The sequence below is a fragment of the Rhipicephalus sanguineus genome, chromosome 1 (assembly GCF_013339695.2).
Source record: "Rhipicephalus sanguineus isolate Rsan-2018 chromosome 1, BIME_Rsan_1.4, whole genome shotgun sequence".
In the NCBI taxonomy this organism is placed as follows: Eukaryota; Metazoa; Arthropoda; class Arachnida; order Ixodida; family Ixodidae; genus Rhipicephalus; species Rhipicephalus sanguineus.
In genome coordinates this window covers 103,247,437-103,261,170 of record NC_051176.1, presented here as the reverse complement: position 1 = coordinate 103,261,170, position 13,734 = coordinate 103,247,437, and the positions used below count along the sequence as shown (strand labels likewise).

Genomic DNA, 13,734 nt, shown 5'->3' with positions numbered 1-13,734 from the left:
CCGATGGTACAAGAACAGAAGTTCGAAGTTGTGCCGACGGGTTACCAGCCGCTTTGTACATACATTGGTACATATATAAGCCCACGAAAAAAGCAAGCTTGCAAGTGGTGGCGCTGTGGTATAATGGTTATAGTGCTTGCTTTGAGCGCGTGTGGTCGCGAGTTCGATTCCTGTGCCGTGCGTACTTGTATGCAAATGTCATGATTGTGCATAAATACTTTGGTGTCCGTTTTCTATTATGTCCTAGTGATGAATAGTAGCTGAAATTGGCCGGTGAACGTAATATACTGCCTAAAATATACTTTTTTTTTTTTTCATTTCGCGACCGCTCTAGGGCCTCGTATAAAAGGAGGCTTTAACAGCTCTCAAAAGAAGCAGAAAAACTCTCAGTGCGCTCTGTTCAAGCCCCCAAAATGGCTTACATAAAAACAACAACTTTACCTCCAAAAGGAGGCTTTAAAAGCTCTCAAAAGAACCAGAAAAACTTCAAATGCGCTCCGTTCAAGCCCTCAAAATGAGTTCTATAAAAACACAAATTTACCTCCTTACTTCCGTCTAATCACCCCCTTAAAGGATGTAAATAAAACCTCCTTTTCAACCTCGTTTTAAAGGGGGTTTTGCGTAGTACCTTTTGGATGCACGTTATGCGTCGAGCCCGAAACTCCCTAAAAGGCTCAATCCCGTTTGCAGTGTAGGGGAATAGCTCAACCCACTACGGGGGATCGGCCACGAAGCGTGCGGCAGTAGACTTTGTGAAAAAATAAAATAAAAGGAATATGCGAAAAAGGTAATTTATAGTAAAGAAAAAATGTTGGGCCAATTTTGATTTTGCTGCGCTTTCCGCGCAGGCTCGGCGTTTTTTTTTTTCTTTTCCTCTTCCTTCCTCCAAACATATTTCATAAATTCATAGAGATCAGTCTGACTACAATAGCTGCTGGCTGAATGTTGTACTGAAACATAAATACTCTTGTTGGGTAAGCATGTCAAGGCAATTTATTTGTTAAATGGACACTAAAGTGAAACAATGAATCGATTTAGATTGATACGACATGGACTCAACGAAATTTCCTGAAACTTGGTATCTTAAGTCTATGGCCCCCTTATAGGACAATGTACTTCATTTCTATTGATTAGGGACTACGTAGAACCTGGCAGACGCTGTCAAATCTATGACGTCACTGCGTTTGGTGCGGGAGTTTCACGGTGGCGTCACCACCCGCATTTTCGTTTGCGCGTTTTCTCGCTTACCAAGCGTCTTCTCGCGGCAAGCGGGGGGATCTTGGAATTGCGAAACAGTAATTTACTAATATGAGAAAAATCGTTTTTCTGCGTAGTGTCCCTTTGAATAAGCGATGTGGGAGGAGCAATGTACTACCAGCGCCACGCACACTTTACTATCTTGCCCCAAGGACTGCGCGTCAAATTGAATCATGCACTCAAGCGTGAATCACGGCAACGTTGTGGATTCGAAGATAATCGTCAGCGCAAGAACCTTCGCGTTTTTCAGTATTTGTGGCCATCCTGATTCGAGGCACTCATTTTTTTATGTTCTGTTCTTTGTGCCACATTTTCATACATAACAAATGGCTGGAGGCCGCTAAAAGCGGAGCGTCGCTGGGATCTTGGCACAGGGTATTAAGGACGACCCCTTCGTACACGTGAAAGAACGCGAAGTCGATGCATGCTTAGTGTACTGCTTCCTTTGCGGATTGGGTGCTATGAAGCCGTGACACAGCAGTCCTATCTCCTGATAGCCATATCTCGCATATCTGTGCCAGCCTAGCCGTGCTTTACGAAGGAACCGGTGGCCCGACCCTATAAACGAATCGGTATGTCCGGGACGGTCGAACCGCTGAAATCGCGCGGGAACCAGTTATGTGGCACAGCCTGCATACCGACGGACGCTTACCTCATCAATATTGCGTCAGTACGGAGGCTCAAATCTTTACGCAACAGTATCGCAAGACAGCATCCTTCTATACGAATCGGCCGAGTGTGACAGTTGTCGACTGCGTGAGAGACGCAGCGACTGTGAGTCGTGTTGGCGGATCCATCAATCAACCACCAGCAACGTTTAGCTTCCGTCGGTACTCGTATGCCTATACGACAAGGTAGGAAGGCTCCTGTCAGCTGGCGTAAGAAGGAAGACGCACCGCATGGTGAACCTTCAGCCGACTCCACCAACGAATACATAACTGTACATACGACTTCTACGATTGTGTGCCTTGCTGTCGAAACGTGGTCTGATAGCGGGTAATTCTGAAATCTCAAAAAATCGAGGGTGGTTAAAAGATATCTTACGACATAAGCAAAGCCAAACTTGCCAGCTCCACTTATACAAAGCTCAAACATACGTTTAGGAAACTTCAGCTATACATGAGATGAAAGTTTCATTGTATTTCCTCCTCATGGCTTACATCAGTGTTTGTCATTCGTTCGTTTTTTTCTATTGCTATCTATTGGCAGTGCTTTTATCTTCTTGCTACATTATATCATGATTATTAGGAAGGAGTTCCAGTTTTTCTTGAATGGTTTATTATGAACAGAAAGCAGGACTTTCTTATTCATACGCACTTTCGCGCACACTAACACAACGCACAAAATGAAACGGAGTGCTGGCGCACTGCTTACAGACTGCGGCAAGGTGTGCATGCGAAGAATGGAAGCGATTGAGATATTCACGTAATTTCGCTTTCGAAGTTGAACATGAACTACACTCCTGTAGCAGTTGACAAGAATATTCTTCATTTCCGCACGCAGGTATCTTTTCTTTATGTGGCTTTTCTTTATGGTCAGCTTCACGCGGGATCATAGTCACATTGATAAGAGTTAGTGTGGGTCGCTGAACTGGCCTACAGCTCATATGCGAGCGAAACAATTATTACTCTTGAAGGACCCATCACCAGGCTCCATTGCAAAGGTTGGTTAATCACCGTATTTTATAAGGTGCCGTCTGGGGAGCATTTCACCCTCTTTATTAGACATGTTAGAAGAAATTTACATGTTCATGCATCCTGGAAGTGCGCTTCACTGCCAAAGCAAGCAGTCTCTCCCTTTTCCTCGGTCAGCGTGCGCAAGCGCTGCGTACTGCTCTTTTAGGTTGATGTGACGAGCGCCTTTTTCGTTTTCCCCTCCCTTTCTATTTTGCTACTGGGCGCACTTACAATAGCGGCATTGAGAGCTTTGCACTGGACGAAGTACCAAAGTCACGTGCAATAACGAGTGACGTTTCACGACCACTATGGCTCACGCAACTTCACAAACCGGATATGGGCGTTCCGACAAGTGCCACTGACGTAGATACGCGCGTTTTCACTCTCTCTAGAAGCGAGGCTACCGCGAATAGATGGGCGCACAGCTTTTTCTTTTAGATTTCGACCGTTCTTGTGCTACGCGGGCGCTGCATAATTTGAAGGCATGATCGCTACCGAGTGATATATGCACCACACTTGATTGTTTGCCATGCCCAAACTTGGATAGGAGCCCTGGAACTGGGCTAGTTTAGTCTATATATAAGGCAGGTCAGAAAGCCACAGGATAGGTCGTTAGATACCGAGAAGACGCTTGAATGGGTGCACGTTCGTATTGTCATTTGTTTGGCTTATTCTACTCGTTACGTAATTCGTAACTTACCGGGGGTGTATTGGTCTAATCGTTCAGTGCCTTCACTTCTGTTCCGTCGAGCGTTAGAAATATGGTGTACACTATATTCCCATATTTCTCACGCGAGCTGACGGCAGTCCCTTATTTTATGCGCAGTTCTTCTACCTCGCACTGGCCCTGGTGGTTCTGCTGGCGGCGGCCCAGAGCGGTGTCATGGCCCAGAACGAGCAGCTGCTTATGCCCTGGAACCAGTACCGGGCATCGCCACTGCTCGACGCCCTGCGCGGGTGGATCAGACGGCCCAGCTTCACCTTCACCCGACCAAACTTCCTGCCGGCACTCAGCGCTAACGCCATCAGGCTGCGACCGGGACTCCAGCAGGTATGCACCAGGGCCCAAACATTAAGCTGAGAGGGGAGCCCGTGTCTAACGGTCTCGTGCTTGAAAGCAATGGAGGCGGAGCGATGCATAAGACAGAAAAATGGTTAACTAGAGCAACACTACGTCTGTTCGGTAAACCCTATATTAGGCATACTATTAGTATGCATTAGTAGGCATAATATTAGTATTCGGCGCGTAGCTTTTCAAATCTTGGAAACATGTATCGCCCGCACTTAGCGACATTGATCTCTTTAGGCATTAGTAGCTGTTTTGGTGCAAGCATTGACAGTGCCTCAAGGAAGAAGATTAGAAATCACGGCAATTCAGCAACTCATTCCAACTATTTGAATATATTATACCGTACCAACGAAGTTGAAATTGCTGAACGAAGGTACTGCGTGACATGTTATAACGTACATAGCTCGTTCCGCTCGGCTACAGCAAGGCTTAACAGCAGTGCTATGACCCGCTGCCTGGGCTGCGATTTGGTTCATCATTATGCGTCTGACCTTTTAAAGCTTAGGCCGCGCTGACCTGCACAGCTGCTGAATCTTGCGAAAGCTAGTTACCATTGAAAAGGAAAATCGAGATTTCTCAGATCAAGCAACATATACCCATGAATAAGCTTTAGGGTGGCATATGAAGACTTTGGTACGCGCTAAAATTAAGTACTTGGCGGGCCTTTAGGGCGCACATCACTTGAACAGCTTTAGTGTAATGTTAGAGGAGCGGACGAGAAAAAAAAGTACTGTTGAGTGGATGTAATCATAGAAGCCACTAGCACCAATTAAATACATACTTGTCATACAAGATTTCATTTCTTGACAAGAATTTATTTCTTTGACACAAATTAGAATGAATACCAGCGCCACCACACTAAGATGCATGTGCTGTAGCATATGAATGTCCCTGCTGATGGCTGGTATCGTTTATTACGTGAGGAAATTATGTGGGTAGGCTTAAGGAGCTAGTCAGTCTGCAGTCATCCCACTTATGTTCATTCCTGTAGGCATCAGAAAAAACGTAGAGACATGGAATGCGAGGACCGTGGTATGATTTCTCCTGAGGATCCCGTTAATTTTTGTGTTACGGTTGGCTCTCGTAATGTTATTTTCATGCTGTATATATAAAAAAAGAAACAAGTTTATTCAGGAAACACTTGCATTACAAGTGAGTACTCTGTTGCGACGGCCTAAATGTATAGGTGGTGCCTTAATACCAAGGAAAACACGTTATTTCGCTTTTTTTATGACAACATTGATATCTGGAGTTTTTTTTTTTTTTCATGTTACCATATGACCCAGCGCCATCCTGTATAACCGATGTTTCGTGTCTCCTCGAGACAATCATTTAGACTAAGTAATTTTCGGGGGTAACACCGTATGGACCTTACAGATGATGACAATACGAATGCAAAATGCTGGTCCTGCTAAAAGAGGGAATGAGTATTAAAACAGAAATGAGAGATTTTCTGCTTCCAACTATGTGATTTAGTACCACTGCAGCCAGATATTCACAACATGCTCTTGCCAGCAGTTGTTGCACAATGCAGTGACCCACATCGTGAACGTTGGCGCGCAGGTGCTGCGCCCCATGCTTCAGCGGCCGGCCATTCAGAGCATGATCCGGCCAGCCCTCAACCTTCGACCCGTCATCGCCACTGGAATCGCCAACCTGGGAAGCCTCATCCGGCGGCCCTTCCTAAACTTGGAGGAATGACATACGCGTAGCCCGGCCATCCGCGTTTGAAAGCGTCGTGTATTCTTCAGCATTTCGTGAGGTAAGAGCGAGCAACTTTCCGCCGTGAGTGACTGAATGAATGAATGAGCTTGATAAGTCCAAATTAAGCGTACGTATGTGGCAACAGTCGTAGTTAAGTCCCTGAGCCCTCTTAGGACCACGATCATACGGTATGTGTGGTTTTTCCAGGGCTCGATAAATATAAGCACTCTCTTCAAAAACATACAGCAAGGTTGACTTCAAAATCTTAAACACTGCATGTATGATTGTCGCCCTCAATATTCAGCTCTGCAAGTATTAATCACTGTATCAGTGCAAGAACGAAAGTAGGAGATGTTTTTCGAGGGGCTCGTTTCTTCGTTAGACACAACCAAACGAATCAAAGAGACAATTAGGCCAGGGAAAGCACAGGGGCATTATTGATGTCTTTTAACTGTAGTGTAGTAATACTGACGAAAATTGAAATGAATCAAACTGGGCAAAAAATCACCCATTGCGTCGGTGGGATCGGAACCCAGAGCCTGCGAACTGTGACAGGGTAATCAAAGATAAACAAATCCGAGTGATTCGTCAAGCTCTGGACACATTTACTGCCATAAACTGAGGCTCTCGCAAAAGAGAACGGCATCCTTTCAAGGTCTTTTTCTCTGCAAGTTCCACAATGCCATCTTCGTCCGCGACACTATACGAGTAGTGTGTTGTCGCTTAGGAGGCACATGTGCAGTTACAGCGACTGTCAACGTACATTTTGCGAATACAAGCTGCGCGAATTCCCGAGTATCAAAGCCGCGCGATAGCTCCGTGGCGTTTGTGTCTCTTAGGTCTGTGTCTGCATCCCTTACCATCTTTCATGATGAGCTCAGTCTTCCTTCCAGCTGCAAATTCCCATGGGTTTACGTCGCTACTTGCTAAGACTGAAGCTGAGAATGAGATGGTAAGCTGACGATGACGACTGCAGAGTATTGGAAGTGAGGGACAGAGATAGCAAACTCTCTCTTCAGCATTTACCGGCTGTCGCATCAAATTCAAGGAAAGAGCACTATACAGCAGAAATACGAAAATGTTAGAAAGGTTACAGGCTAAAACGGCATCGATTTTCTAGCTCCATAGGTGCCCAAACTGGCGTCAACGCGGCGACTGTTCAGGTACGGAAGTGGCGGACAGACACGAAATAAGCTTTCATCTAACTCCAGGGCAGTTTTAGTAGCTTTTACGAACGATTCTGCGCAAGAAACTTACATAACATCGGGCAAGAAAATGCGACGAGCACCAGACAAACTGCCATAGACATCATCCGTATGTGCACCGACTTCATACTTCTCTCTCAATGGCGCCGTGTCGCCGATTTTTGGTTATTCAAATGAGCTCTTTTGTTTTGGGGAATACAACAAGACGCTGCTTTTCCCCAGAAAAATGTGTCGCGGTACCTCAAGTGAAAAACGTATCGCGTTGTCGGTTTGCCCGATTTGGTTCCTCGTTTCCGCGACTGTTGCTTGTCTGAGAGCAACGTTCCGGGAAATGTTGACGGAGCCACCTACAAGGCCAAGGGATCAAATTCGTGCGCCATTTTAATCGCTCAAGAAACCAGCAAGCCCGCACTAGCGCTAGCGCAAATGGCCACCTGTTTGTGTTCGCTAGCGTAAGCAGGTCACGTAACTCTCGGCGAGACGCGGGCACTGCCAAAGTCTATCAGTTCCGGCTTCGCTTTTTTTTTGTCGCAACTGACACCACGAAATAAGTAACGGGAGCGCCCAAAGGGCTATGACAATATAAAATGCGTCATCACAACGTACAGCAGCTGCAGAGTAAGTCTTGAACTATGCTGCGTGACTTCGGCAAAAGTGTTTCGTTCCGGGGAGGAAATAGTTTAACCGCTTATTCCCCTCAAAACTACGTGTTCGCCGGCAACGCGAATAGACTTCCCCCGGTAGAATGAGCACGACACCGTTAACGGACAATGGGCAACGGACGCGAACGCAAAGCAAAGTAAGAAAAAGGACGCGATGTCCTTGACAGAGAACGAGAAGCATCGAACGAGGTCACGCAGGGTGGTTTCCCCCGTAGTTGTGACGAGGAGAAAAGCCTTGTGTACACGTTGGCCGAGACTTCCCGAACATTTACACGTCATGGTTCCTGGTGTGTAGCTGCGCTTCGGTGCGTACCATGACGAAAGAGTTACGCCAGTGAGCCAGTCGAATGCACTTGGACCTGCTTGCCTGCCTGAGGCGCGACGGTACAGCCACAAATCCCTCGTGTACGCGCACAATAAGTTAAGAAATACTATTTCCGTGCCAAAGAAACCGGAGATATAGTATGTCCTGATCGCAATCAGAACATTTTCCCCTTCGTTGAAGTGTAGGTAAAGAATAAAAGTGTGAACTTGGATGCCACTTGAGTTCCGGAGAGCGTGCAGCGAAGTGTGCAGTACAAGACAACACGTGTCAACATTATACTGCGTCACCAAAGGCATAAGTTTCCCATTTTTCCGCGAAGAGAGGCAAGGGGGGGGGGGGTGCACGCCGAGCTACCTGTGTTCGGAGGATGGCACACAAAATACATCCGTCATTTTTGTTATCAAAATATGGAAATTTATGTAATAAAGGCTCACTTCAGCAGTCTACAACATGTCCTGAACAAAATGTAGTCGGTAATTAATTGGGCTGGTAAGTTACGCGGCTTTAAAATAGAAGGAGGGAGGGGAGGGGCAGAATCCTCACCGCCTCCCCCCTTACTGACTCCTTTGTGCGCCATCCCTTTCCTCGTTTCTTCACCCCAAGGGTGTACCGCATTGCTAACGTTATAGGCCCTGCCTTCTATATATATGCCATGTAGTTATAGAGCCCTTCTTTCGTTACTGATGGAATCAAGGCGCCCGAATAACCAACCACCGAGATTGACACTGAAAAGAATGACATAATCGTACAAATTTCTAGATGGCTGTTCTGAAAGACTGTGATATTTCTTGTCGAGTTGTTCATAGGACGTGTACCGAGGGAAGAGTCGGTTGATTTGTTCAAAGTACCGAATTGCTTTAATGACGCGTCACCTTCTTCTCACAGGTTCCGCTGGTTTGGAGCCCCACTTCACGCCTCATCAAGTTCGAAGCAACCTCGAGCGGTGCAACAAGTTGTAAAAGCACCTTTGCATCGCCGCCTGTTGCCGTTTTTACCTTCGTCATCGCAGCGCATATGTACAGTTCGGCGATCATTGGCAGTGCCACTGGACGGGCCTCGGTGGCTGCCTGTTTTTGTAGCACCTCTGTTTTTTTTTTTCGTTACACCGCGCCACTCACACTCAAGCGCATATTTACGTATACGGCGGGACCACAGTTCACCGACCTTTTCTTCCAGATAACAGTCACACCACTAATTTATTTCTTGAACGAATAAAAGAACATATATAGATACAGATTTATGGTGGTGCACTGTGTCCGCTTGTCTCAGGTTACTACAAAAATAAACGTGCCTATGACACCGAGAAAATATCCTTTAATGAATGGTGCCACTGCTTATCGCCTCTTCTGACCGCAATATTCTCTCAGCTCAAATAACAGAACATCTAAGACAGAAATATAGAGGGTGCCCCAGCTGATTCTGGCCAGAGTTTAAAAATACGCCGACACACTCAATGACGACGCGACGAAATGCATGTTGCTGGCTGTTGCCTGGAGTAAGTCTGACTATTTTTTGCGTTCTGATTGATTGCTTAATTAGGCCACTTAAATGAACTAACTTCTGAGGCAACGAAGCTGGGGATAAAATTCCAATGAGAAAATTGTAGATTGGTTTGCAGAACGTCCGATTAGACAGTTTCTTACTTTCTATCCATAAAGTATTAGTGTTTTTCTGCTTACTACAGATGCCCGCGAAATACAAAAAACAAAACACCACGTGACATGCCGGCTTGCGCGCCTATGAGCGCCGTGATTCTAGTGCTCCCTAACGTTCCGCGTACAAACGATATGCTTCCCTCGCGCCGGTTCATGACAGCGATAAGCAGACGCGACGGTTATTGCTTGTGTTGCCGCTAGAAAATCGTGTCCGTTGCACGGCAACCACCATCGTCGCTGCCCTCTCGAGGCAGCACAACCGGGCAAATGCTATGGTCGTTCGCATGCGGAACTTTAGGGAACACCAGAATCATCGCGCGCACTGGCGCGCAAGCGGGCATGTCACGTGGTATCCTTTTGTATTTCGCGGGCATGTGTAGTAAGCAGAAAAACACCAATACTTGATAGATAGAAAGTTAGAAACTGTCTAATCAGACGTTTTGCAAACCGATCTACAACTTTCTCATTGGAATTTTTTGCCCAGCTTCGTTGCTTCAAAAGTTGGTTAATTAAAGTGGCCTAATTAAGCAATTAATCAGAGCACAATAAAATAGTCTGACTTATTTCAGGCAATAGTCATCAACATGCGGTCGCGTCGTCATTGAGAGCAGTGGCATATTTTAAAACTCTGGCTAAAGATAGCTGGGGCACCCTGTATAACATAAATGTGAAGGTCGGGCTAGCTGGGCTAACGAGTATAGATGCCTGTATTTTTAACACATGGCGTTTGGAACATTGAGTAGCAACAACTGGGTTGCTATTGAGGCGCATTGAAAAATGCGTCGACACTGCTTTCACAGCATCGACTTGTTATCCGGACGACTCCTAAGTTAATGAAATGTTCCCGTGTCACAGTAATGCAACAATGTGGGCAATAGCTTATGGGCATAGGTCGGCAAACTCACTCATGAGTCGACTCACTCAAACTCACTCAGACTCATATCGAGACGTGAGTCTGAGTCTGAGTGAGTCCGGGTGAGTAAAGTTTTTGTGACTCTGAGTCCGAGTGAGTTCGGTTGGGAAAAATTTTGGTGAGTCTGAGTCCGAGTGATTCCGGTTGAGGAAAATTTTGGTGAGTCTGAGTCCGAGTGAGCCCTAAGGGCAAAATATATTGCATGAGTGAGTCTGAGTGAGCTCCACATTTTCTGCCGACCTATGGTCCTATCTACTCAACTTTAGCAGTACTATCAGCCCTATGTCAGCTCACTTTGATACTCCCGTATACTCCCTCATATTTCAACGCGCTACCGTTCATACGTCAGCTCAATATTTATTGATCAGAGGCGTGAGTTGAGGAGGGAGAGGAGGGAGGTGCCTTGACCTCCCCCCGCAAACTTTTTCACGGGAAGTTACTGACATAAATATCTCGTGTGAGTCATGACATTCAATAAAAAGGTCCTTATTGAACTGCAAACTCAGATAACTCGTATTTGAAGGTACGAAATCAAAAGGTGCTAAGTAGCGCACCGATTATGCGAGATATTGTCGTTAAAGGGCATTGACATTATGGTAGAAAAAGGATAATTAAATGCTAACGGACTCATGAGTCGACTCACTCAGACTCACTCAGACTCAGATCGAGCCGTGAGTCTGAGTCTGAGTGAGTTCGAGAGAATAAAACTTTGGTGAGTCTGAGTCCGTGTGAGTCCGGTTGAGAAAAATTATAGTGAGTCTGAGTCCGAGTGAGTCCGGATGAGGACAAGTTTGGTGAGTCTGAGTCCGAGTGAGCCCTGAGGGTAAGATATGTTTCGTGAGTGAGTCTGAGTGAGCTCCACATTTTTTGCCGACCTATGCTTATGGGTAACCTTCTTTAGCATTCACTCGAACAAGCACACCATAAGTAAAAAGTGGGCGCCTTTATAGCAGGTACGAAGCGTGATTTCAATATTCAAAGGTCAAATAGGAAGGTGCGCTTATGCATCGGGAGTTCCTAAACGGTAACCACTCTCTGCGAGCCCCTCTAGCATGCGTTCTAGTTCGCTCTCACCTACTCTTCGCCCAGCAGTCATGATAATGTTTCAAGAGGCGGGCAAGCTCGATAATTTATAAGCCGGCAACTGTTACGTCCGAGCACCTCTCTCGATTTCACATAAATTTGTGGCCATGTGTCAATCAGATCAGCCTATATACGCCGATCAGCCTATATAGCAAATATGTAGGAACGTACAAGGCTTCGTTGAGCGCCATCCGTGGTCCTTCAGGCAAAACTACTAATTGTGCGTTTGCATGAGAAAACTCTCCTCTAACGAGAACTGGCGGGTTCACATGAGGTACTTTGGATCATCCTCTTCATTGCACACTGCGGAACATAACTGCGCAGCACGCCCAGCTTTACACAACATGCTGGAGAGTATAGGTCGATATTGTCCGTGCTTTGCGATGCCGGATGGCTTCTCTGAGGCGAAGCCGTTGCACGAAGCAGGGCTGGTGCGGCAATGCACAAAACGGTTGAAAGTGACTAAGAATCAGGGGCCTAGCAAGGGGTGTGGCTTGCGCCGTGCGACTACAACTCCGTCCTCAATTTTTACATTTTATTCCTTGTATATATATATATATATATATATGCGCACACGCACAAACATACATAAGGGAGGTCGGACCCCCCCCCCCCCCCTCTCCCCCCGAAAAATATTGCTGGCCACGCCCATGCTAGGAATTGCCGCATTAGGGAACTGGAGACATAACGGTGCTCCAACTGATGAAATACTGGCAACATTCAAGATTGCTACGCGAGAGGCCGAACTCAGCGGGGGTAAAGGTTAAACAGAATAACCCGATCCCTTAAGTACAGTACAAGCCCACTATTCCCGAAAGCAGTTTGAGAATTTAAAATACGCAGAAGGCAAAAGAAGGTGAACAACACGAAGTTCTGGCCTGGTATCTTTATGCCGAGTCAGCGAGTGTATAGCGTCGTAGATCCAATGTCAATGTCCATGCAAATGAGGCCTTTATCTCGCCTGACCGATGCCGGAAAGGGCACATGTAATCGCTAGTTCACGTAACCATCTCGCTTGCGGTAAGAACAAAGGACACCCTTGAGCGGCCGGCTGGGACAAAGGGTATCCCTGCATTATGCCAGGGGGCAACGTAACTTGCACGAGGCCACTGACTCTTGTATGCGAGAGACGCCGCCCAGTCCGGATCTCTCCGACGCAAACCGCTTTCTCCTCGCAGGCAGAAGAGTGCCGCGCGTGTGCACGGGAGAACAAAGCTCATCCTTTACGGAGAGGAAACCCTTTCTTGCTTTCGGCGTCCGTGCGCTTCTCGTCACGAAGGCGGCCGCGCGGACCACGGGCATGCCGAATGGGGAAACCGGTTCAAGGGCGATCAGCGCCGTAACAGCTGATCCTCTTCGCGTCAGCTCCAGCAAGGTGCAGCGCTTTAACTCCTCCTCCCTGACCATCGGCCGTCTCGCGTTTCGAGACTAGCTTCACGGCTGCTTCCGAAGATTCTGATCATGGTTCTCGAATGAGAAACCTAACCCCCGACGTGGGAATGGCGAACCAGGAATAGATCGCGGCAACGATTTGCGCGCCACTCTGCAAAGAGAGGCGCGAGGGCACTTCACGAACAAAGGTTTGGCAAAGCGTGGCAGGGCGTGACACCCCTACGGACATTGTCCGCAAATAGTCATCATCGCTGACTCTTTCCAGACGAGCCCGAAACACTCAGTGGTTTCTCGTGTTCTATGCCTCTAAACTGAGCGGAGCACGTCGGCGAGGCGCAGTGAAGGGCATATATTGCTTCAGATACGTATAGTACTCTTGCAAGGCGCCCGCTTTACAAACCATTTTTTACTTCTTTTATGAACTATGCAGATCGTGTTCAAGTGCTTTTACAGAGATCTATCTATAGGTAGTTACTTTGATTGAATTATGAGCTACCCTTTCGCTGTACTACTTACAAATGGGCTCGGCGAATGGCTGGACCGTACATTGGCGGCGTTTAGCCGCCTGTACGCGTACCATCCCCCGCTTTTTCGCCGTTCACATTGAATTTCTGTGGTTCTAGAATCACAATCTGTACGATCATCTGTGGTTCTAGAATTTCAAGCAGCACCACCATCCTTAGCGCGAAAGTAGGGCTACCAATGTTTTGACTTGGGCGAGTTGGTACATACTTTGGACGAATGCAAAGCGATTTTGAAAAAGACAGGAGACACAGAAAAACACAGACGGCGA

At 46.8% G+C, this 13,734-nt stretch overlaps 1 protein-coding gene across 1 annotated transcript in view; it reads left to right on the top strand.

The window, feature by feature from the left end:
- Positions 1–9,095, top strand: part of LOC119386402 (uncharacterized) — a 31,960-nt gene extending 22,865 nt beyond the window's left edge. Inside the window, exons 2-4 of the mRNA XM_037653718.2 lie at positions 3,760–3,984; positions 5,566–5,764; positions 8,784–9,095. Coding sequence (XP_037509646.1) covers positions 3,760–3,984; positions 5,566–5,703 — 363 coding nt within the window. The 3' untranslated portion in view covers positions 5,704–5,764; positions 8,784–9,095. The remainder of the gene's footprint in view (positions 1–3,759; positions 3,985–5,565; positions 5,765–8,783) is intronic.
- Positions 9,096–13,734: the final 4,639 nt, after the last annotated feature.